We start from the raw sequence: 27027 nt of genomic DNA, 5'->3' as shown, positions 1-27027 counted from the left end.
TCTGTGTCCATGAGTTATGCATAAGTGCATATAAGTTCTTTGGTTAATCTTTCCCCACCCCTAACCCCCTGACTTCCCTATGAGACTCCTTAGCCTGTTCCATGCTTCTATGTTTTTTTGTTCAGGTTTATTTTTTGATTCTAAATATGAGTGAGATCATGTGATACTTGTTTTCTCTGACTGGCTTATTTCACTTAGCATAATACTCTCCAAGTCCCTCCAATGCTGTCTCAAAAGGTAAGAGGCATTTCTTTTTATAACTGCATAGTATTCCACTATGTAAATATATCACACGTCATTTTTTATCCACTCATCTACTGCCGGGCACTTAGGCTGTATTTATAAAAGCTAAGATCTGGAAATAGCTCAAGTGCTCATTGTGGTTTTAATTTGCATCTCTCTGATGATTAGTGACTTTGAGCATTTTTTCATTAGATTGTTTATCTTCTTGGTGTTGAGTTGTGTAAGTTCTTTATATATTTTTGAGATTAGTTCCTTATCAGATGTATCATTAGCATATATGTTCTCCATCCAATGGGTTCCCTTTTTATTTTGTTGATGGTTACTGTGCAAAAGCTTTAGCGTTGGCAGACACAGACAACCATGTGGTGATAGCCACAGGGAAAGGGTCGGGGGAGGTAGGTGGAGGTGGGCAAGGGAGAAAAATGGGGATGGAAAGAGACTTTGTTTGGGGTGATGGGTGCATGATGCAGGTGTAGATGAAATTTTATTGAGTTGTACACTTGAAATCTGTATGGTTTTTTAAACCAATGTCACTCAATAAATTCAATTAAAAATTTTAAGCAATTGTTTTACCTGCTTTACTTTTCCTAATAGGAACTGTACCTGAGAGTAACCAAAGAATTGATGAAAGCCAATTTTTCTTTATAAAAGTCCTCCAGCTAAAATACAAAGGAAAAATGAGAGAATTGAAATATCACATCCCTAAGGAATTTTTGGATCTAGACAGTAAGATGATTAATGGCTGATAACACCATGAAAATGTACTCATTAATTTTATGCCTCCTGATCAAAGATTACACATTATCTGTGAAGTAGTATTTCCATAAAAAAAATTAAATCTGAATCTGAGCAAGCTTCCAAATCTAACCAATTTTCACAAAATACAGAGCTGTGGAACACTTAGAAAGATGTGATATGAATGCAATCAGTAAAATTCAGAGTGCAGAAATGCTACAGAAAAAGTGATTTTTTTTCAACAAAAAAATTATTAGGAATAAAAGAAGAGTTGTCAGGTAAACTATAAAATTAAAAAGATTTTAAAAGGTGCATAAATCAAAGGTAATATGTGAATCTTACTTGACTTCATTTAGAAGACACAAATAGTTTATAATTTTTAAAGGATCATTCAAAGAACAATAATGGAAATGTGAATATTAGGCATTTGATGAAAAGTACTAAATATTTATATAGATTAGAAGTGACTTTTCCGTGTTCCTTTCCTGATGAGACAACACATATTACTTTTATTCCTTTTTTAATTAAATACATTTGACACCTAACATTGGGCAAATGTAAGGTGTACAACATGTTAATTTGACATATTTACATATTGTAATATGATTGATATGTAGTGATAATGAGCATATTTATCATGTTACATAATGATCCTTTTTAGTGCTTAGTCTCAGCAAGTTTGATGATTATAACACAATATTGTTGTCTACACTCACTGCACTGTGTATGTCTCATGGCAAGAAGATAACAGATATATCAAAGTAGAAAATATTTTTGTTATTTTTTTTGTCTTTAAAATACAAAAATATGAATAAAAATATTTAAAATTTTACCATTTAGATAGCTGGTTATCTTATTTTCAAGAAAAAATTATGTATATATTGACATATACACAGGGTGTTCCAAAAAAATAAAAAATATATATATATAAACACTTTAATAGCTGGGAGATGAATTTTGAAAATGAAATTTATTTTCATAAATACTGCCTTTATAATTAAAGTGTGTGTATGTATTTTTGAGACATCCTATATGTAACATATATTTTTTTCATGCTTGTGTGTATATCCTTTTAAAAATATATTCTAAGTATCAATATACTATTATGATTTTTTGTATACGGAATTATGTTGTCTGTGATTAAAGGCACTTTTACTTCTTTCTTTTCCCTCCTTCCCTCCCTCCTTCCCTCCCTTCCTTCCTTCCTTCCTTCCTTCCTCATTAATTATACTGGCTAGAACCTCCAATACTATATTGAATGGAGGTGAGGACAGATATTTTTGCTTTGCTTCAGATTTTAGGGGTAAAGCATTCATTCTTTCCCCATTAACTGTGATGTTCACTATAGGAGTTATTGTGGATGCCTTTTATCAGATTCAGACAGCTTCATTTTTTTCCACATTTGTTAATAGTGTTTTTTGTTTTTTTGTTTTTATCACAAATGAGTGCTTTTCCTGTCCTACTGAGGTGATCATATGTTTTGCCCTTCACTCTTAATACACGATGTATTATATTGATTGATTTCAGATCCCTTTCGGTCATGGTATATAATTTTTTAATATGTTGATGGCTTTGATTTGCTAAAATTTTTTTGAGGATTAAACCTGAATTCTTATCCTGAATCAGGAAAAAGTGGGGATAATGATATTACTTACCTCATAGGTTTGTAGTAACAATCAAATGCAATAAATACATAAAGTACCTAATATCATGTCTGAGACATAGTAAGCTCAATTAATGGGAAGCATGCTGGTTATACCACTGATAATAACTATCTACATATAATTACCTCATATACAAGAATAAGATACACTGGCATAAAACAAATTTATCTGCTTACTACCAGAGCTGGATTACATTTATGAGTGGAAAAAGGAAGGTAATTATAATAAGAGCTAACATCTGTTACTTGCTATCTTCCAGACACTGTTGTAAGCCATTTATATGTTTGAACTCACTTATCTTCCCAACAGCCATATGAGGCATATACTATTATAAATGGGGAGGCTGAGGGCTTATTCCAATTATTACAAAGATGTTAAAGGGCAGACCTGAGATTTCAAGGCCAAGATTTCCACCATTATGCTATGTGAAAATGCTTTGTGTTAATAACTTTATATACAGTATATCTAACTTACTCTTCACCATGTGATACATAAACCATTCTCAATGTACAGGTATCCTTTCTGAGTTTCCTTTAAGAACCTTTCTCTAAATTCATGTGATATTTAACCAGGCCTGCCTGAAGCCTGTGCATTTCTCACGTTTATTTCCCTTCGGTGTGATATATTTGAAATCAATCAATGTCTTTTCTCCAAAATCGAATAGCTTTTAGGAGCAATGTCATGTGTCTTCCTTGCTTTGCTAGTTAGATGTATAAGAACTGACTCTTGCTTAGGTAGAGTCTAAATGAGGATTTGTTGCAATAGTGCTGTAGTTGGCAGTAGTTTCCCCCTTGTCGTTTTTCTTTTTCTAAATATATTTTTATTGATTTAAGAGAGGAAGAGAGAGAGACAGAGAGAGAGAGACACACACACACACACACACAGAGAAACATTAATGTTGAGAGGGAATCATTGATCGGCTGCCTACTGCATGCCTCCTACTGGAGATAGAGCCCACAAAACTGGTATGTGCCCTTGACTAGAATCGAACCCGGAACCCCCAGTTCACAGGCTGACATTCTATCCACTGAGCCAAATTGGCCAGGACTCATAATTTTTCTTTTCTTTTCTTTTTTTTAAAATATATTTTATTGATTTTGTACAGAGAGGAAGAGAGAGGGATAGAGAGTTAGGAACATCAATGAGAGAGAGTCATCGATCAGCTGCCTCTTGCACACCCCCTACTGGGGATGTGCCCGCAACCAAGGTACATGCCCTTGACCGGAATCGAACCCGGGACCTTTCAGTCCGCAGGCCGACGCTCTATCCATTGAGCCAAACCGGTTTCGGCCATAATTTTTCTTGACTGCCACCAATAGAAAGATGTTTTTCATCACTAGCTGGTGGATACACACACAATGACACACGTTGTATTCGTAAGAACCAAAGTTTCATGAATAATATGTAGCCTTACATGTTAATAGCATTTATTCTGTTATTTAACCTATTTCATTTCTCCAAAACAACAGCCAAACTGATTTTACAACCCATTAATGGGTGGTGAGCATCAATTCAAAAAATACTGCATATGAGAATATTCTAGGTCTCTTTCAGTGCTTAGACTGAGGTTCACCTCAAGATGTGATTTGTCTAAACTTATTTGGTAACCATGCTGATTTTATAAAAATAGAGCCTAGAGACTGTGTCACAAATCCACCTGACACTTTTGTGTTAACCTTGCTTTTCTCTTTCCCTTCTTTGTTTATTCATTTATTATTTTTCTACAGCTATTTGTAGAGCATACGCTTCAGATAGTGGACAAGTACTGAGAGGTCGAGGATGAGTAAAAGCAGGCATGCTTTCTGATAGCACAATGAGAATGAAAACAGTTCGCCCAATTGCACACAGGAAAATATTTTCAAATAACCATTAGTCCTGTGAACAAGAACCCGGCATCACATAAAACAGGAAGCCAGGTTTTACCATGGATGTGGGACATGGCTCAGTGGGAAGTGGCACTGGGGCTGAGACTGGAGAGCAAATAAAAAACAAGCAGGCAGTAGACAGCACGGCCCACACCATGTCTCAAGCTTCTTGGACCAGAGGAAGGCATGGACTCCTAGTGGAGGAATGAAAAGAAAAGATCTTAAAGATAAGTCTGGAAAAGGAAACAGGGTCAGATTGTACAGCAAGCCTGTCAAACTCAAAGGCTAACACGGGCCAAATAAACAAGGCATGCGGCCCGCAGGCCGAGAGTTTGACATGCTTACCATGGAAATAGATGAAAGGGTTTTACAAGCCTGGAGAACATAAGACTCACATTTTTAACATGTAACTGTGCTGTGTGGAATGGATTGGAGAAGTCTTAGGATAAGAGAGAGAAATCCGAATAGCCTAATACAATGGTCTGAGTCAAACATAGTAGACTAGGGTGCATTAGGGAGGTGGCCTTTTATTATTTATTTCCCCTTACTGAGCACGTTTTGCAATGTCTTTCCCATGCACTGGGACCAGACTTGTTCATTTTGGAGCTACCAACTAAGAAATAATAAGCCATGAGGTAGCATTCCAAAAAAAAAAAAAAGGTGTAGAAATGCAACAGTGAGTCCAGGTGCTAAATGACCAAGATACAAAATAACTCTTACTCTTTTCTTTAAAAAAGAAAAATAATAATAATGATCTAAACTTGCATATTACAGCTATCACCAAACTGTACTATTTCACTAGGTACAGATCTAGAAAATAAAATACTTAAACTCCCTCTGAGAGTTTAAATTCTGAGACAGAGAGTTTCCGATTTTATGTGCTGAAGGAGAAAGATGATTTTTAACAGCTAAACCTGGCTCCAGGCTTAAATAAATTGAGATTCAGACTGGGCAAAGGAAGCATGTTGCTTCTTGCCTTGTCTTCTTTTTTCTTTGATTAATAATTCCCTGCATGGTTGAACATTGTTGTTATCTTACCATGATGGGCATCTTTTCCAGTGTGTTCTTAGAATAAAAATAACTTAACCCTAATAAGAAAAAAAGTTCACTCCTGCAGGGTGAGTTTAATAAAACCACTGTCCCCCTTCGAGTTGAGTGGAGTCATGGGGAGAGTCCTCTATCTGTCTAATTTCTCCACCTGCCTGCCTCCAGTGGCGAGCTGAGGGCTGTCACAGCTGCTCTGAATCCCACCCCCGTCTGCATAGATTGTTTCCATTGGCATCTGGATCTGTTAGTAGTTGACACTCAGTTCTCATCCACCTCACCCTCTCTACCTGATTGATTGGCCATCCCAAAAGACTTTGCTCACAGCCTAAGCAATCATTGTTTCTGTTATGTTAGCTGAGAGGACTCTGAGGTACAACAGGTCCCAGGCATGGTTGCATAGTAATTACTGTTGCTTACCGAAAGAACTGTAAAACACAACAAACATCATTCTAGTGGTGCAGTTGGAAAGATGGTGAGCCAAACAGCTCAGGTGCAGGCACCTTTCCTGGTGCCCACAAAACCTATGGCAGAGACAACCAGCCAGTCATTGCACCGAGGTGAAGAATGTCATTTCCTAACAGGCAATACCAAAGATGTGTTTCTCAGATTTTCACAAAGCACTTCCTGTGTTTCTGTCTAAATTGCCCCCAGGAGCTTCATTTCCGACATCTTCTGTGTGACTCAGTCTTCCGTGGTAAACACGATTTTATCTATTGAACAAGTAAACATCAGAATAGTTACTCCTCATTAGAATCTTAGTGCCTCACATGAATGCTTCATGGAATTTCTCTTTTTTCTTGTGTTTTCAAGTCCCTTCCTTATCCTTCAGCACAATGATCATTATAAAGAACAAAATGTACGAAGTACCGTTCACCCATCCTTGATACTCTACCTTTGTTTCCTAAGCAGGGAATTGGTCACAAGGAATTGGTTTGCATCCCCGGACACTGCTTGCAGGCACTAATTCTCAGATTCAAGTAAAACTTGAACATGTGATTTCAGGGACATCATGTCAAGAGAAACATGTCAAAACAGTGTTGATACAAAGAGCTCTATGGGAATGCCAAGTCTTTGAGGGAAACAAAACCGATCAAAGCAGTAGGAAAGCATTTTTTTTTTTTTATTTAAACAGGGAGTTCTTTGCAAACAGCAGAGGCCAGATCTGCTCTCCTGCGGTTCATTTTCTCTTCTCATCCCTCTACCCTGTCCTGCTCCATCAAGCGTGAAGCCTGCATCGAATCATTCATCCTGCCTAAAACCCTTCGGTGTCTCCCCAGCACCTATAGATTCTGAGTGAGCTCCCATCTTGGGATCTACGCTCTGCCTTCCTCTCTGGACTCACACTTCCCCATCCTCCCTGTGATTCCAGAAAACCCACACTGTTTCCTTTTCCCACACACACTCTGTTTTCTCCCCTGTCTGTGCTTAGCATGTGCTACTTTTCTCTTTCGACTATGACTTTTGGACCTGAACTTTTGAACTCTTCAGATCAGCCATTTATTGGGTGCTTGATTTTCGTGCATTACTTGAACTTCAGTGAGCCTGGATTTCCTCATTTGTAAAATGGGAGCATAAAAGCAGCATTCTGGGACTGCTAGGTGTATTGCTGTTGGATGTTTCTGAGTCTTCCCCAGGGAAGAAGTTGCTCAGTAGAAATGTCAGCAATATTAGCTTTATTTTTTAGTTATTTTTTCTTGTCACCATCCTTCAGAAGGTAGCTCGGGTTTTACCTCTGGTGAGAAGCGTTCCCTCATGTCCTCTTTTCAAACCCTAGGTAAATCATGTCCTTGGACTGTGCACTTACTTCTTTATTGCTCCTTTTAAATTCTTTTCCTGTCAGTGTTGGTTCATGCTTTTTCATCGTGTTGCTGGGCAATGAAGCATGGCATGGGGAAATGGGCACCAGAATGCTTCCAGGAGGTTTTGTAATCCACATTTTATGGGCCTCTTAAAAAGTGTAGTTAGGATATGATCGTTAATGGTAAGTGAATAAGTGACGTTTTCTTTATTTCCTTGGCTTTATAACTTTGTAAGCTAGCAGTTAATGAATGCCTACTATATTCCAGGGCATGACTTAGCTATTATACTTCATTTTTTTACCATGTTCAAAGGTGGTAGATATTATTATTATTCCCATCTTATATGAGTGGAAACTGGGGGTCCAGAGCCATAGAGTGAATGATAAATCATCTACTCCCAAAGCCTGACCTCTTAGCTCAACCACACTCTGCTCGGTTCTGTAGGGTGTCTTCACCTCCGGGACTCCTCTGTGTGTAACTGTTCCACACACATGTTTCTTTCTGACTCTCTCCCAGGTACTCCTTCCAAGACGAGGAAGACATGTTCATGGTGGTGGACCTCCTGCTGGGCGGGGACCTACGGTATCACCTACAGCAGAACGTCCATTTCCAGGAAGACACCGTGAAGCTCTTCATCTGTGAGCTGGCCATGGCCCTGGACTACCTGCAGAGCCAGTGCATCATCCACAGGTCAGTCAAGTCCAAGGGGACAGCCTTGGACTGAGCGCACAGGAGAGAATTCAGTATTCAACAGAATGCTGCCTTCAATGGATCCTTATGGAACATGACATTTAACACCCACCTAATTCTTATTATTAGGAATCTATTCCCTGAAGTATGTTTTTGTCCTTATTTTGAAGATTAAAAAACAAGACAACTAAGCACATTGTGCCCTCAGACCAGAACCAATGAATATTGGTACTATCTTCTAACTAAGCTTAGAAGAAGAGGAAAAAGGTGACACACAGGAACTTAATAAATATTAAATGAATTAATTGAAATACTAATAAAGAAGTTCATAGGAAGGACAGTCTCTGGGGAGAACATATGAGTCCTAACTACCTGTCAGCAGAGAAACTACCTGTTTTATACACTTGGAAACATGTATGTTAAATAAAGACAAATACAGTTGATCCTTGAACAAGATGGGGAGGGGTTAGAGATGCTGAGACCCATATCAATGAAAACCTGCATATTACTTTTGACCCTCCCAAAAGTTAACAAGAATGGTTCTTCAGTATCCTCAGTATCTTGGAAGGCGGAGGTGGGGTGCACGAAGGGGTTGTTTCCAAGACCATCCTCAGGTACCAAAATCCACAGATGCTCAAGTCCCTTAAACAAAATGGCCTACAGTCTGCTCTCTGCATCTGAGGATTCCCAACTGCAGATAGAAAATACTGTTTTCGATTCATGGTTGGTTAAATGCGCAGGTGCCAGACCCTGGGATAAGAACAACTGACTGTGTATTTATGGGGGGATCAACATATACAAGGACCCGTACAGATCAAACCTGTGTTGTTTCAGGGTGAACTATAACAAGGCAGCTATAAACTCAAAGAAACAATAGAGAAGAAAGATAATACTTTACATTTATAGAGAAATTGGTAGTTTTAATGATGATTTCCTATGTGACATATCACTTGATCACTGTAATAATTTGTGGCAAGTAAACAGAGCAGACACAGTTAGATTAGTTTAAATATGAGAAAAAAAACCATGATTAGGAGATACTACATTTTTACCTAGGTTACTGGTGAGAATTTTGAACCCAATCACCATCAAAGCAGCTACTATTTCCTGATGACATGCCAGGCACTGCTAAGTACTCTCACGTGGTATCTTATTAAATTCTCAAAACTGAAGGCAGAATCCTCATGTCATTATAATATCCCCATTACACAGATGAGGAAACCACGGCTCAAAGAGTTGCCGAGGACAAACAGGTGACAAATGGCATTGCTAGGATTTAAACATAGGCTTATTGATCTCAGAGGGAGAGTTCTGTCTGCTACCTCAACTTCATTCATCACACACCATTAAATGAAAAATCAACACATGTGACCACTAGTGTCATCTCTAGTCCTTAAAGAATTTGCTGAATTTTTAATGATAATCACATCTCATTTAGTAAACACTTGGCTAGATAAAATATTTGCCCAACCACAGCTAACATTTATGTGGAACTTATCTTGATTAGTAAAGAGGCAGCATAATCATTTATAGATTCTCTGTGAAGGCACCATGAACCAATTTTCTTTTTCTTTTGGCCTTGGGCCGGTACACTTACATAGTTATTATTTAATTTCCTGTCTTTGGAAGGGTTTATTTGTACTGTAAAAGTGCTCTTCGGAAAAACAGATAAGTGGGGAGCAGACTAGTGAATCATGATGTGGGAAGTAAATTTACACACCTGGCGCTTTGTCAATTCCCAGCGGTCTTTCTAACACAGGCTCCCACATTGGTGTCTGCCCTCCCACAGCACTTTCTCAGAACGTTGCTTGTTTGTAGCCTATGGAGTCCCTCCCAGAGCCTCCATGCTCACTCATCCTCCCCACCAATAGCCAATCACTGTCTGTTTTGGTTGCTGGCATTATAGATCTCAGAAAGGAGACAGGAACTGTGGGAAACCAAGCCTTTTAACCGTCTCCTTTCTCTGTTTGAATGTGGGTTCCAAGCCTTCTTTCTCTGAACTTCATTCTCCTTCTCATCATGAGTCACGATGCTCTGAGCTCTTTTGCTGTATGCTTAGAACTGTGCTCCTAAAGGAATTCCGGAGCAGAAAACCCAATCCAAAACAAAACAGAAAACTTGATACCATTGGTACCCTAATCCCAAATATCACTGTTCTGTCCTCTCCCTGTTCCCACATCATTTTGCCACTTTAGTAAGAAACCAAGATTGACTTTCTGTTCAATGCCCTTCAAACACCCATGATTATGACTTTGTGCATGACTTCAGAAAGGCCTCTTTGTACTGAAATGTCTCTGCATCATAGCACATGAATGGAAGGCAAACTCAGTGACATTTTGAACGCTGTGTTAAAAGGAAATGACATGCTCTGGGATGAAGCAAACAATACAGGGGCATTTCTTTTTATTTATTTATTTATTTATTTTTTTAATCAATCTTTATTGTTCATATTGTTACAAAGGTTCCTCATTTCTTCCCCCCTCCACCAGGTTCCCACCCCACCCTCTGCCCCCTCCCCATCCCCCATTGTCCTCATTTATAGGTGCAGTTTATGTTCAGTCTCTTCCTCCCTGCCTTTCCCCAATAGTAAATCCCTTTTCAGATAGTAAATCAGTTACTTAGCATTTTCTCATATCAATAATACCACCACATGCCCAATGATACATTTCACACAAAAGACATTTCCAAATAGGTCAACCAGCCTCATCCAGGCCCCACCCAAGGCACTCACAGATCAACACCCCAGCCCTATACTAACTCAACACATCCAGATCTAAGCCTTCATCACTTGATTTAGCAGACCCTCAAGTTCCCACAAAAGTTTCCAGCCATGTCTGAGAGGCAGCCGTGGGGTAGGGGCAGGCGAGAAGCGAGCTGTTCCAGGCCTGGCTGCTCCGGGCCTGGCCTCTGTTGCTCTGGTTCGTTCCACAACCAGCTGCTCCAGGTCTGGTCACCGCCACTCCTGACCTAGTTGCTCTGGACCTGGCTGCTGCTGCTCCGGGCCTGGCCACACCAGACCCGGCTGCTCCGGGCCTGGCCGCTCCCAGCCTGGCAGCCGCTGCTCCGGGCCTGGCCGCACTCGACCCGGCTGCCCCGGGCCCGGCCGCTCCGAGTCTGGCCGCTCCCAGCCTGGATGCTTCGGGCTTGGCTACTGCTGTTCTGGACCTGGCTGCTCCCAACCCGGCTGCTCTGGACCCAGCTTCTCCAGGTCCGGCCACTCCGGGTCTGGGTATTCCTGGACTGGCCACTCTGGGCTTGGCTGCCTTCGCCTCAGGCCTGGCTGCCACTGCCCCAGGTCTGGCTGCTCCAGTGCTGGCTGTTGTTGCTCTGGTTCTGGCTGCTGCTGCTCTGGAGCCTGGCCATTGCTGCTCCAGGCCCGGTTGCCATTGCTTTGTGCCTGGGCACTCTAGGCCTGGCCGCCGCTGTTCCAACATTCTGTCCTTTTTTTTTTTTTTAACGCATTTATGTTGCAATGTTGGCTGGTGAGTTGAGTTCTGACTTAGTCTTTGATTTTTCAAGATCTTCTTTGTATTCTTTCTTAAGTAATTTTACTATCTTTTGCTCTCACTTGATTTCTTCACATTGAGAACTTTGGTTTCTTCCTCCTTGTCCTGGGAGCTCAGCAGGTTGGCCTGTGGCACCCCTTTGTTCTCCGTGGGCTCCCGCGCTGCTCCAGCCTGTTGCCGGGGTTGGCGCCGCCCAGGAAGAAGCCCCCGGCCTTGGCTCCATTGCCCGCACTCAGAGGTCGATGGCTCGGGGGCACCCCCCCCCCCCGGGGGGGCCCCATCGCCCGGCTCCCTGCCGGCGCCTGGCTGGCTGGTGTCTGGCAGGGGCTCCTGCTCCCTGTCGCATTCCTCCAGTCTGGAGCTTTTTTTTTTTCTCCTTCCCGCTAGGGGAGTCTAGGATCAGAGTCAACAGACTGTCCTCTGCGCGCAGTGCGCGCGACTCTGGGGGCTCCGTTTTTTGCCACTCCCCTGGGATTCCACCTCACAGCCCCGTCTCCCCCTGCCCGAGCCTGGGTCCCCAGGGTCTGGTCCAGGACTGGGCTTCAGAGCAGTCCGGACTGAGGCTCAGCGCCACCGGAGGCTTTGTTTCTTCACGCTAGGGTAATCCAGCATCAGAGTCAACATTCAGTCCTCTGCTCGCAAAGTGCGCGCGACTCTGGGGGCCCTGCTTTTCGCTGCTGGCTTGGGATTCCGCCTCACAGCCCCATCTCCCCCACCGGAGCCTGGGTCCCCAGGGTCTGGCTCATAACTGGGGGTCAGCACTGCCGGTTCAGGGGTTTAGCCCAGGCTGGGGGTTTTATTTCCTTCCTGCTAGGGAACGCCAGGCAGCACCCAGCCCTCTCCTCCTCTCCGGTTGCGACTTCTCCTCTCGCACGTGCGTGCGAGCACGCAGCATGTCTTCGTACCTTAGACTTTTTTTCAGCTCCTCTGATTTTCCTTCTGGTTTTCTCTTTCCTTCTTGTTGTAGAATTTTCAGTCAGTCGACTACCTGTAGCTCTGGGCGACGTCAACTCTACATTTTAGTTGTATTCCATTGAAATTGTTGTGTGCTGCTGCGGTTAGGTGTCTACCCGAGCAGCCATCTTCTCAATGTCTTTCTACAGGGGCATTTCTATTGCCTCCAAGGTCCACCCTCTGCTTCATGTCACAATCAGAGCAGCTTGCACCTCTCCCGAGGAATTGTGGCATTTATTATGTGTAATTAATTAATGTCTGTTTGCTCTTCCGAGTTGTAAACTCCGGATATTAGGGCCATGTATGTTTTGCTTTTCATTGTATAATCAGTGTGCAGTAAAATATGAAGGAATGAAGACTGCCTGAACCACACAAATGACTGGTTGACTAGAAGCACAAAGCTACAAATAACAAAGACAAAATGAAAACATAGCACATGAAAACTAGAAATTTTGGACCTACCTTGGTTTTCACCTTGGGTGATCTTATCATCTATTGTCCAAACCAGAGTACGCCTAAGGATGAAAGGAATTGCTGTTAATAATTATGCTGGGACAATAGGCAAAACTAAAAAAATATTCTGGGAAAATCAGGACATATATCAATATCATGAAGACTTTCCAAGATAGGCATTTTAATTGTGAGAGAACTCTAATAACAATTACTTTCTGCGCTCAGAGTACGGGGATCAGTTTGAAGTGGTATCAATTTGAAATGCTGTCAAATGGCTGAGAAAACATGGCCATGGTAAAAATGAGCAGTTTCTCTTTGTCTATGGCATTTAAAGAACAAGGACGGTGACTCTGAGCCGGGGGGCTTATGGGGCAGAGTTAAAAGCATGAAGAGCAACATAGAAGGAGAGATAGAAGCTTCGGAATATAATTCTTTAAAATCTCATTCTTCAAAAGAATCAATCAGTTTGTGCTGGATTTGATTGACTCTAAAAAACAACAACAAAATATCTTTCAGCTGCTTGGAAGACTGGATTATAAGACACCTCCTGAGTTCCAAGATACTAAAGTGTGAGTAGGGGGGGGGGGGGGGGGGGTGCGGAGAGAAGAATCGCCGAAATACAGTAAGATTCCCCAGACAAGGAAAGACCATCTGCGTAAACCTGCAGCTGTACAATATATGACTTCCTAATTTCAGATGAGAAATGTTTTGTCTCTGGACATGGTAGAATATTCAGGATTATCCATTAGAGTCAGCAAATATGTGTGGAGCAGAAAACTGCCATTTTCTGAGGGCTTCCTGGTACCAGGTTCTCTGCTAAGCAATAGTGAATTATTTCTCCCAATCTGCCCACAGCCCAGGAGGCTGGTGGTGTGACTGTCCCTATTTTATAGTTGACCAATCTGCCCACAGCACAGGAGGCTGGTGATGTGACTGTCCCTATTTTATAGTTGACCAATCTGCCCACAGCCCAGGAGGCTGGTGGTGTGACTCTGCCTATTTTATAGCTGACGAAACTCTGGTTCAGAAAATAACTTAGCTAACAAGTAGGTGAGGCATCACTTGATAGAAATGCAGAGGCCTTGGCTACTCTCCACCCTACAGATATTGAGCAGAGTCAAGGATATAGTTTGTAAGGCTCATGTCCACCTGCCTGAGGCTCCCACGGCCTGGCTGTACAGTGAAGATGATACGTGTGGAACCAACAGATGGCAGAACAGCCTAAAACCAGAAGCTGAATTGTGCAAGAAAAACCAAAGTATTTCAGAGAAGAAAATGGTTGGGGTAACAAAACCAAGTTTCATGAGAGCTCAGAGGGTTTAGAAAGGATGCTAATAGTCAAAGTGGGAAGAAGAATCTAGTCCTTGTAAAGGAAGCTAAGTGAGTAAAAATTCTTATGCGTCTCTAGGTGGTAACCTTGGATGGGCTATTTTAATTTTTGTTCCTATTCACTTTCTTGACAGCAATGTCTAGCCTAGTTTATTTTTTAAAAATATAATAGGTCCTGTTTCTGACATAATTTCCAAGTGAGACATGGAGTTTTATTTTGTTTGTGGATTTTCTAAAAATCCACAGATTTGAATTTTTTTCTGTACTTTCTTAAGTTTGTAGAATATTTAGCTAGTTTCTCTCAATTTTAGAATTGTTCTTTTCTATGTTTGTTGTGAAAGACACGGATTGCATAATAACCATTAATTTGCAACATTAGGCAGTTTTCTTTTTAGTCAAGAAGTCAAATGTTTTGCTATGAGGACAGCATTAAAAATCAGCTTTAGTTTCCAAATTATGGCCAGTTTCTAATTCAGTATTCCCTTTTACTTACATTAAATTGGTAACTGAAGATTTTAAAATATGGACAAAGTGATTATTTGCTTTTGTTTATTTTTTTTTAAAAGGCAGGAAAATAAAATTCATTACAATCCTTCCTATGGGATCATACTATTTAATTCATTGATTGTCACAGTTTCTTGGATATAGAATAATGGGATGGAAAGTAATTATTATAGCCCAAAAGATAAATGTGTACTCACTCCCTTGTCAGGTGTCAGAGAAGACCCAAGTATGAATTTAAGCTGATGAGATTAATTGTATGGGACACTTAAACAGCAAATCATCTTGGATCAAAATACCAGTTGAGTGGTATTTTGTGATTGTCTCTTCCTCTTTCTAAGAATTACCCCTACTCTAATGAAGATATAACTCACTGATTTCTAAATTCCTATAGGAATGGGATAAAACTATAATTAGGAAATTTGTATAAATAATTACAGTACAGTGGAGAGAGTTGCAAAAATGTCATTTCTAATTGATGAGAGATATGTTGAAGTAGGAATAAGAAAATTGATGATTGTAAAAAACAGACAGATGAAATTTTTATTCATCACCTTTGACTTCCTTGCTGTAATCACAGGAACCAATAACTGACACCCTTGTTCATCTCAGAGCTTCTGTTAGATGCACATCCCCTCTTGGATTGCAGTAGCTACTTGTGAGACGTTTCTATCATTTTTCTAGAAATCATCATCTTGATTGTGAAAGAAAAAGCTTAGGAATAATGCTTTGGTCATAAATATTCATTCAAAATCTGATTTTTGAGCTACTTCACCAGGCAGTGCTCTCAGTGCTGACCTCCAACGGTAAAAGGACAGACAGCTCTTCTGTTTTCCAGAATATTACAGAGTGAAAGGAGGTCAAGTAAACCCTTCAATACTGACACCAGAAAGGCGTATAATTTGGTGGCACTGCTATAAAGAAAACCAGTAGAGATGTGCAATCCTCAGTTAACACACAAACACACACATACACACACACACACACACACACACACACACACACATCACTCACACAGTTGCATCTTCACAATGCTCAAGATCATACTTTTAATTGTTGCCCTTGAAAGACATTGCTTTTTTTTGTTTTTGTTTATAAAAAGCTTTATCTTTCTCCCAAACTTAAGCCCCCTGGGGGCAGACTGCACCTCACTCATGTTTGCAATCTAATCCAGAGTGGTTGCTGAATAAATCAACAACTGAATCAATGAATGAGGACAGTATATACAATAATCCTTAGGTGAACATAGATGGTAAAGTTTGCTGTGGAAAACACTGTTTTTAGCATTTTGAAACTTATTCCACACGTTCCTATTGCATACTCCTGGTGTGTGTGGCTTTCCCCCATTAGTTTTAGTTATTAGTTTTTTTATGCTGTGTGACAAATGACCACAAATGTAATGACTTAATAATACACATTGATTATCTCATAGTTTCCTTGCATCAGGAGTCTTGGCACATCTGAGCTTGCAAAGCTCCAAGCAAGGCATTGGCCAGACCAGAGCTCTTTTCTGGAGGCTGGACTGGCTTCCATGTTCAGTCAGGAACTTGACAGAATTCATTTCTCTGGGGCTATAGAACTCATGGCAGCTCGTTTGTTTGTTTTTTGTTTTTGTTTTCAAATTCAGTGAGGAGGGCAAGACTCTGGAGTGAGTCTTTGAGCAAGACAGAGTATATATAATTGAATAATAAGACATAATATATCACAATCACAAGAGTGATCTCCTATCAACCTTTGCCATATAATGATGGTTAGAAGCAAGCCACACAACCAGCCCATACTCAAGAGTTTGGGATTATATAAGACCTGAACACAAGGAGGTAGGAATCATGGGGTCACCATAAAGTCTGTCCACCATACTTCTTCTAAAGAAAATGTACTAAACCAGACTCTGACAGTTCTCTGTGAGCTTAAACATAGCTTTGAATTCCTCTATTAAAAAGGGTCAAATGATCAAGAATGCTTCTTTCATGCCAAAGATTCTAGGGTGATTTCTTCTCAACACTAGTAGGATGCTCTTCAAAATATGGTCTCATTTGTCTTTCTATTCTCTACCATACTCCCACTTCTCCCCAAGAAGGCCACATGAGGGAAATAGACTGTCTATAGAGGATGTGACAGTGAGGTGTGATAAACAGCTTCCAGCATATTTACTAATCAAGGTGTTATTTGCAATTCAGTTGTGAACCAACAGTATTTGTTTGAACCCAGGTCTTTTATGGGCAGAGATCTCCTAGGCCAGTGGTCGGCAAACTGGCAAACTCGTTAGCCAACAGAGCCAAATATCAACAGTACAGCGATTGAAATTCCTTTTGAGAGCCAAGTTTTTTTAAACTTAAACTTCTTCTAACGCCACTTAAAAATAGACTCACCCAGGCCGTGGTATTTTGTGGAAGAGCCACACTCAAGGGGCCAAAGAGTCACATGTGGTTCAAGAGCCGCAGTTGCCGACCACGGTCTTAGGCTGAGTTTCATTTTTTTGTCTGATTCATACACACTGTAGTAGCCCAGAAGTCACATTTTATTTTCCTGAGATGGTAACTGAGAGGGAAAAAATAAGATATTTCTGCCGCTAATCATCTCTGTCAATGATCATTAAGTGACAGATGAGCTCCTGAGAAATGAACTTGCCAACACAATGACACCCCAGCTCCCTGAAGCCCGTGGGAATGAGTATCTGAAGAGATGTTTTGCTAATTCCAGAAGGTGTTTACTCCTTTCCGCTCACCAACATTTAACCATTTAATTTATACTACAAAGTACATACATCATTTTCTTGATGACTGAAGAAGAGATATCACTTTTGCACATATCAAGAATTAGGCACCTCGATCATAAGCGTTTTGCACATACTGCCTGTTTTGATAGTAAACAATACCATGATGGGATTAAGTAACTTGCTCAACATCATACAGTTAGTATACTAAGGCCAGATTCAAAAGTAAGATTATCTAATATCAAGACTTTCCTCTTCATATTAGGCTCCTTTAGTTTCACTCTTATGAAATAATAGACATACTACTCAAGGTCAAACAAGCTCTTTAGTGCTATCTACCCAACAGCAATGAACATTCATTGATAGACATATTTTTAGTTGGTGTTATAGGCTAAATTGTGCGTCCCTGAAAAAAAAAAAAAAAAGACAAATTGAAGTCCTAGCCCCCAGTATCTCAGAATGTGACTTTAATAAGAAATGGGGTCTTGATAGAGGTAATCAAGTACAAATTAGTTCATTAGGGAGGGCTCTAATCCAAGGTAACTGGTGTCCTTATCAAAACAGGGAATTTGTACACAGGGAGAATCATATTCAGAGGGAAGGTGAAATGAAGGGTCACAGGAAAAACTCAATGTGAAAATGAAGGGTTGGGGAAAAGGTCAAAGATTGCCAGCAAACCAACAGAGGCTAGGAGAAAGCAAGGACCCTCCACTGCAGTTTACAAAGGGAGCAGGGCCTTGCTGACACCTTGATTTTGAACTTCTAGCCTCCAGAATTTCAAGACAATATAAATCTGTTTTATTTTTAAAACCACTAAGTTTGTATTACTTCGTCGCAGCAGTCCTAGCAAACTAATACAGTATGTTTTAATCATTTCCTTAGCTGCTAAGATTTCAATCTTTGCTTCTTTAGCGTGTGTTACTCAGATCAGCTTCTGTCTCCAAATATATTATAGGATGGGAGACCAGATAGCAAAACATGTTAGAATTGCTTGTAAAATCATGGTAGTCCAATCCACTAGCTTTAGGATATGGGAACCTATTTTATGTTACCCAGAAACTATCTTTGCTTACTTCTGTATTTCAGATTTGGTGAGATATTTCAGATACTTGTGTGTGTTTTTTTTAAATAACATTTTGTTTTGCATTTAAACATCTTGAAGGAGAGTTAAATCTTTTCCAAATAATCAAATCAGCAATTCCAGCATGAGAAAATTAAGAGCCCCAAAGGAGTGATAGAATATCTGATTGCTTATATTGTGCCTGTTTCACTTGATGCTGGCTTTCTTCCTTCCCTATATTGATAACCTTTTCTGTTTACTGCAGTGGGATAATAGGTTTTGGGTTCGGGCTACTATTTTCTACGGGGTGGTTAAGAAAATGCCCTTCCTTTCCGGTTGGATAAGTCTTCACTTCAGTAGCTCACAAGCCCTTGCCCAGGTTCTGTTTCTAACTCTCAGAGCAGAAAAGCAACGGAGCCTCAAGAACAAAACGACAACGCAGTAATGAGGGTATTAGGTTGATACGTTCTATTGAGCACCTGCTCCCAGGCTACGGAATAATGAATGAGCATGAATTACGCATTGTGAAAACAGGAGAATCTGCCTTCTTTGTATCATGGATCAGGCAGTTTTGAAGGGAACTTTGGAATTGTGCTTTTCACCCAAGGCCACCCATTCGTAAAAACCCAGGTGAAAAAGGTAAAGAACTGCTCACTTCCAAGTTAACATTTAACTAGCCTGCACTGAGCTTTTAATAAATTCTAAGTCACGTATGGAGCTCCTGACTCGTGACCTCAGGATATGAGTGGAGACTGTATGAATCCAGACCCTGACTCTAAGGCCAGAGAAGGAGGCACAGCAGTGGGACTGTAGGTGAATAAATATGTGGGTTTTACTTATATGTGGAATCTGAAAAAAATAAACAAAAAACAGAAACAAACTTAGAAATATAGAGAACAAAATAACAACAAAAACAATAAACTTAGAAATATAGAGAACAATTTCATGGTTGGCAGATGGGAGGGGGATTGGAGGAATTGCTTAAAAAGGGGGAAGGAATTGAGGTATGCAAATTGGTGGTTACAAAATTGTCACAGGATATAAAGTATAGCATAGGGAATACAGTCAATAATATTGAAATAACTGTGGAAGATGAGACCTGATCTGTAATAATCCAATCCTGGCAATTTTCACCTCTACCTCCCATTCCAAACTGTGTGTTTCTGCTTACAATTTCTCCTGACTTTTACCCCAAACAACTTTTTTCTTAACATAGATTTATGTGACCAATAGCCTTTAGGTGACACCCTAAATAATATACTATAGAACTATATGTATGATATTTTCCCCTCTCAAGAACTTGAAGACTCAACTTAGGAGACTATTATGTAACAGAAAATTAAACCCAAACTGTGGACCTATCAGAAAGCTGGAAGACAGGGAGGGAGTTGATTTTGGTTTGGATACACTGATTTTCCTGTTCCCTGTTCCAACACCTCGCATCGGATTGTGGGGTGAGTGACTTGATCCCAGGGTAGGTGCAGTGAAGGGATGTAATGAGCCTATTAAGTTCTGCTAATGTCCTGGAAAGGCATTCAGCTGAGAATGGCAGGGATATCAGTTCCCACCTTGGACCTGCCACGGGGAGCATTACATGTGCACATGCTGCTTCTGGTCTCCACAGGAGTCATCTGAGAAAGCAGGGTATGACCTGAGTTGCTAGAGTGTGTGCGCCTAGGATTGCACTTTACCACTCCCCACATCCTAGAGTCTCCCCTCTGCACTTGGGGGCTCAGACTGCAGAAATCACAGCTTTATCACTCCTACTCTAGTATATACTCATCCACTTACTAAAATGATCAATTGTTTAGTTGACTAACAGTAAATATAATGCATCTGGCTGGCATAGAGAGTTGTTTGTTTGTTTTGGTGGCTTTTTGGGGGGAGAGGAGGGCGGAGAAGGGGTTGTCCTTTTTCTTTTCTTTTCTTAAGGGAAAAAAGATTGTATGGCTTATTTCTCCAGAAGTCTGAGAAACCAAGGAACCAGATTCACCCATTGTTGTGACTGATATTTACTCAAGCACTTCCTTTGTTCTGGCACTTTGGGGAGTGGGCAGAAATGATGTCCTTTCTCTGATAAGCTGATGGTCTCAGTGTGTCTGACTTGCCAGTTTGGGAATGGTATGGGATGGGAGGTCATGCTGGGCAGGGGGTAGGCTAGCATAAAGACAAAGAATGATTAAGGAAATGGGGATAAGAAAACAATTGGGTGGGATAGATGAAAAGACTGGAGGAAAATCGGGGAAATGAGAGGCTAGGGTATTAGATGGAATACCCACACAGACATTGTCATCACTAGCTCCCTGCTTATGGCATGTAGGCTGTGAGAGACCTCCCTGTACATTTTAACCAAAGAATGTGCCCAGAGTGGTAGGTATTGTACTCCTCTAACACTTTTACATTCATAGAGAAGCTTGTAAGCGGTTCACGTTTTAAAATCAGATTGCTACTTTTGGACTTGAACCATGCCTGGATGGTATTTCTGAACATGACTGTGCATAAGAAGGTCTGGAAGAGTCTGTTTTGGACAGATGCCTGGGCTTATCCACAGAGAGTCCAACTGAGCTTGGTAGGTCACAGAATCCACGTTTAAAGCGTGCCCTTCTTGGTGATTCTGAACATATCCAAGTTTGATAGCCATCAGATTAAATCATATTATAGAGCTTTAAGTGAAACCATATCATAAGTCACCTTAAGTGAAACCTTATTTCAGATTGCCTTAAATGAAAGTAACGTATTAGCATAAGCTATTTCAGACGTAGGATTATTTGAAAAGATAACAAAGTGGTGCTAAATTTCAGAATGAGAAAAATCTCAACTTGTTCTAGCAGGAATTTCTAGATAGCACACTGGGTTTCTTTCCATTTTCTTTCTCCTGGTGTATGAATAAACAGTGTTATTCTGCAGCTGACCCTGTAGTGACTTAGAAGTCACATCATCACATTTTGGGAAAACTATGTATTTAGAATCTATGCCTACTTTATTTTTAGGTGGAAAGTCCACTTTTTCTTTTTAAATAGTCATTTTTTTCTTTCTGAATTTAGTAGTAAATATACACCTTTGCCACATTAAACTCTTTTTTTGCATAGTTCTTTATGAACCTGTCTTATCCTCTTCATCTCTAGAGGAACTATATCTCAGTTGTCTTTATATTTCTAAAGTCCTAGCATAGTGACTTATTAAAATAAATATTTCATGAATAAATGAATATGAGATTGAAGTTAGAAGTGACACATTAAACTAATTGTTTCCTCTCTGATCTCTGTATTATTCTTTAAGCATCTTTAGCTTCTGGGGCAAATAGTGGGTATAATGATATGTAGCATTAATAAAAAATAAAACTACGCTCAGAGATTTACAGAAGCTCATAAAGTGTCAAATCCAGAGCAATTCATTTTTTCCCAGCAAGCCCTCATAAATCCAGGCCATGGAGTCAGTCTGCTGATCTGGCCACATCCAGGTCTCTTCCTTCCCAGCTGGGCTCCTGGAGCCTCCTCCTCGCCTGGCAAACACTAACTGGCTCTCACTGCATGCAGGTCTGAAAGAGGTAGTAAGAGCCTAGCACCTGGGTACCCAGGCTTTCAACTGCAGAGTGTTTGGAGGTGCGCTGCAGTGCTCTGATAGATACTGCTAGGATTAACCTTGAGTGCACTAGACATTTTCCTAGTTCCATAAAGTCATTCATATACTGGCCACCAGACACTGTGAGCCTATGTGATAGAATATGACATTAATTTAGAAATCTGACATCAAGGTCCAGTTGGAGAACAAAATAAATATAAATGATAAATGTTATGATGGAAGAGGTGTACTCTGCAGAGCACACAGAAGGGGCCATTGATGAACTGGGAAAACAGGAAAGGCTTCCTGCAGGAAGTGGCATCTGAGCTATGAGGTGAAGGATGAGTCTGCACTGTCTGGTTGCAGTGGTGAGAGGGCTCTGATTCTGGTGAAGGAACAGCAGAAGGTGCGGGGATGCGGGGAGCATTTGGGGGACTGCGTGTGCTTCCATGTGGCTGGAGGATAGGAGCCAGGTGAGAAGAGAGACTTTACTCCATATACTAGTGAGTGAGTTTGAACTTGATACTTCTTGAAATAATGGGATCTATCAAAGGGTGTGGGGCAGAATATGCAATATTGAGAGATTAGCCATAGAAGCATGAGGTTGGAAACCCCCTATACTATCTTTTTGGAAAATTGCACCTGGAACCAGAGAAAAATTTGTCATAGCTACAGATGATCACTTATGAATCCAGAATGAATGTTAAAACCCTAACAAACTAAGTGAGAAGATACTCAAAGTTCCTGAAACTATTCATGCATCTGCATATTAGGGGGTGGCATATACTTGGTTCTGTTTATAGGTAAGGGGCTGTTATTCAATAATGTTTTTAAGAAAAGAGGACCCTGACAATCTTAGTCTGGCAGAGACCAAGGTCACCTTATTCAAGTGACATAAAAGCCACTTGACTAGGCTGAAAATGTTTTCCCAAAACTGATTCCAGAGTTTCTTCCCTAATGGCTTCTGTGAATTTAGGCTGAAGTGCTCTAATGGTACATTAGGGAAGGGCAGTAAAACCTGAGAGTGGAGGACCAGGGTAGCAGGCACAGCATCGCTGTTCTCTGGTCGAGGAGCACTGCTTCCAATATTTGTTCCAGGAGAATTTTGAAAATTCTATAAGCTATTCCTCAAAGTAGTTATCATGAAACTACTGGAAGAGGGTGGGTTTTGTTCCCTTTTAGGGATTTAAGGATCTCACCAAAGCACTGAAGACTGGTCCAGATCTTTCAATCAACCACATTCACCCCTGGAATAATATTAAGTAACTAGAGAATTATAGCATCATCCTATATTTTCATCCTAAGGAAAATTAGAATCTCTGCACATTTAAAATAAACTCCTTTTTTGTTTCTTATTTTATAGTCTTTACAGTCATCCCAGATGTACCCAGATGAAAATTAGTGTAAATTATAATTAGTATTACTACCTTAGAAAAATTTAAATGCCCCTTATGACATTATGGAGCAATACTTACATGCTTAGATATATGCAATAGAAATTAAGAGTCTGAGTTTTTTAACGAGAGAGACCCCGGCTCAGAGCCCAGTTCTTTCATTTCCTGTCTCTGATCCTGGGCTAAGTTACTTAACTTCTTTAAGCCTTGGCTTTCTGATCTAGAAATTGGAGGTGTTCATGGTCATTGTCTCATAGATTCACTGTGAGAATTGAATAAGATTGTGAGAAATGAGGGGCCATTACATTATTTCAACCCTATTTAGCATTCTTTTTAAAAAATGTATATTTTATTGATTTTTCCACAGAGAGAAAGAGAGAGGGATAGAGAGTTAGAAACATTGATGAGAGAGAATCATCGATCAGCTGTCTCTTGCACACCCCCTACTGGGGATGTGCCCGCAACCCAGGTACATGCCCTTGACCGGAATCGAACCCGGAACCTTTCAGTCCTCAGGCCGACGCTCTATCCACTGAGCCAAACCGGTTTTGGCCCTATTTAGCATTCTTGAGCACTTTCTCCTTTAGTTATGTTTGTTTTATTAACAGCAACTTTCTTTTTTTACTCCCTAGGGATATGAAGCCTGACAATATTTTGCTTGATGAACATGGTAAGTGAATGATTTGTTTGCAACAAGTTTACTTCTACCTTGATATAGAACAATGATTATCCCCAGCTAAGGAGTATTACATGTAGAAAAGGTGTCTTGCTTGACTTGAGTTACATGTACAAACTCCCATTTTGTTTTCTTTTTAATCCTTGCCCAAGGGTATATTTTTATTGCTATTAGAGAAAGGGAGAGAGACAGAGAGAGAGAGAGAGAGAGAGAGAGAGAGAGAGAGAGAGAGAGAGAGAGAGAAACATTGATGTGAGAGGGAAGTATCTGTTGCCTCACACACACATGCCCCCAGTAGGAATGGAACCTGCGAGTCTTTGGTGCACAGGAAGATGCTTCAACAACTGATCCACACTGTCCAGGGTACATACCCCATTTTATAAGTGGGAGGATAAGCTGAAGAAACTTTAGTATTTACAGAAGTGGTGTAGTACACCAATATACCCTAAACAACACTGAATTTACATAATGAGAAAGTAACTCTTTTCAATGTCCTTCCACTCCAACTCATTCCTTCAAGAAAACAGTGTTTTGGTGCTGGTTTACCTTATACCTTTATGACCACCATCTCCTTTTTTTTAATAAAGATGAGCAGGCCTCAAACTTAGTGCATTAAGTAGGCAATAGTATTTCCCCCTAAATCTGGAACACTGTTTTGTTGGCATTGCACCCACTTTTATGCTTTCCTTCTTAGGAGGGCAAATTGGTCTTACATTTGCAGAAGGATGTTGAGTTTTCTGTTTAAAAAATCAACCAGGGTTCTGGCCAGGTATCTCAATTAGTTAGAGCATCATCCCAATATACCAAGGTTGCAGGTTCAATCGCTGGTCAGGTACATATAAGAATCAACCAGTGAGTGCATAAATATGGGGAACAACAAAAATAGATATCTCTCTCTCTCTCTCTCTCTCTCCCTCCCTCCCTCCCTCCCTCCCTCTTTTCCCCCACTTCTCTCCCTCCCTCCTTCCCTCTTTCTGAAAAAAAAAAAATCAGTGGCTTTAAAGAAAAGTATAAAGTAGATGACAATATGTGGTACCCAGATAGAAATGAGATATAGGGATATGGGAAGAACCATGAAGGTTAAAAAAACAAATGCCAGAAGTTCAGAAAACACTGATTAAAGATACCCTATAGAACAAGCTTTTGCCGACAATGATTAAATGTGTCTATTCTCTGTTTAATATTTATTTGAATGAACATTTGGATTTATTGGTTCATCAGAGCAGACTATAAGTTATCTATGTTACAGTGGCAATAAGATCCTTGTTCTTTTCAGAAAGCTGCTAGATGAGTCATGAATCTGCAAAGCTCCTTACTCATGTGACTTTAACAGTTAGGATTTGCAAGTGGGAATGAAATTCAAGTACCATCCATGGCTCATTATTTATTTACCTAGTTGCATTCGAACCTGGTTTGCCAGACCCCACCTGTGCTCAGAGAGCTAAGAAACACTTCTGTGTATGACCTCTAATTTTAAGGCTCGGGGTCATTATTTATTTACCAACTCTCTGAAAAGATTTTTCCACTTTCAACGCCTTATTTCTTCCTTCCCTTCACTGCTTCTGACATTTGGGAACAGATTCTCTGGATTTCAGAAATGTGAGCAATGGTGAGATTTAGCATGAAGGTGACTTTTGTTAACACACCAGCTCTCCCTGGTGCACATAAACTTCACGGATATGGAGAGGGCTTCCCCTAGCTTATAGAGGCCACCTTTGCACAATTTAGAAAAAGGTGCTTCTTTGCCCACCGAAGTCTCATGAAAGTGCATGGCTGGCTGGACAAGCAGGACCCTGGTTGGGGCTCTGTTCCCACCTGTCCTGGTTGCCCTTGTTTACAATATATTGCTCTACCATTCATTAAGGCTCTGAATGGAGACATACAGGTCCTGTCAACCAAAAACTTGTTCAAGATTTATCTTCCATTTCAGAGAACAATGTTTTAATCTTAGATTTCAAGCATGGTTTCATTCCAATTTTACCATGAAGTCGTGTGTCCTCTCGCATTCAACTTATTTCACCTCCTCATGGTTTCTTGCCAGCTTGGTGGTGGTAGGTTGGGAGAAAGGTCCAGAAATAAATTAATGTGTAAGTTTAACCACTCTCAGAGACTATCCTTGTGAACGATTAATTGTGGATTCTGGAACCAGATCACTGAAGTTCATAACCAAAGAAGATGTGATACATATATACAATGGAATACTATTGAGTCCTAAAGAAAGATGAAACACTGCCACTTGTGCCAACATGGATGGATCTTGAGAATATCATGCTAAGCAAAATAAGTCAGATGGAAAAAGTCAAGAACCATATGATTTCACTCATATGAGGAATATAAAACTGAAAGCAACAAACAGACAAGACAAAAAACACACGTAAATTCATAGACACAGACAACCATATGGTGATTACCAGAGGGGAAGGGGGGCAGTGAGAGTGGAAGAGGGTAAAGGGGTCCAAATATATGGTGACGGAAGGAGACTTTAGATGGTTAACAAACAATGAAATATATGGATGATGTATTATAGCATTGCTCACTTGAAACCTATATCATTTTATTTATCAATTGTCATCCTGGTAAATTTAATAAAATAAAAACAATTCACCCACTCACTTGCTCAGAGAGGGCCAATAGGTTGCCTAAACTTCCTTTGCTACCTTAATTTCTCCAGGGATAAAAAGAATATTTATTTCTTAGGCTTATTGTAAAAACAGATTGTCATCTATACTAATAAAAGATTAATATGCTAATCAGACCAGGAGACCTTCCAGACATCCTTCTGGACAAAGCCATGGTGGTGGGGCTGAGGCAAAGGCAATTAAGGGCGATCAGGC

At 40.4% G+C, this 27027-nt stretch overlaps 1 protein-coding gene across 1 annotated transcript in view; it reads left to right on the top strand.

The window, feature by feature from the left end:
- STK32A (serine/threonine kinase 32A) overlaps positions 1 to 27027 on the top strand; it is an 84297-nt gene that overhangs the window by 35143 nt on the left and 22127 nt on the right. The window contains exons 5-6 of the mRNA XM_036423559.2: positions 7870 to 8043; positions 24150 to 24187. Of these exons, the coding sequence (XP_036279452.1) occupies positions 7870 to 8043; positions 24150 to 24187 (212 nt within the window). The remainder of the gene's footprint in view (positions 1 to 7869; positions 8044 to 24149; positions 24188 to 27027) is intronic.

The sequence above is a fragment of the Pipistrellus kuhlii genome, unplaced genomic scaffold (genome assembly GCF_014108245.1).
Source record: "Pipistrellus kuhlii isolate mPipKuh1 unplaced genomic scaffold, mPipKuh1.p scaffold_m20_p_8, whole genome shotgun sequence".
NCBI lineage: Eukaryota > Metazoa > Chordata > Mammalia > Chiroptera > Vespertilionidae > Pipistrellus > Pipistrellus kuhlii.
Note: the sequence above shows the minus strand (reverse complement) of the source record. Positions and strands in the feature narration are given on the sequence as shown.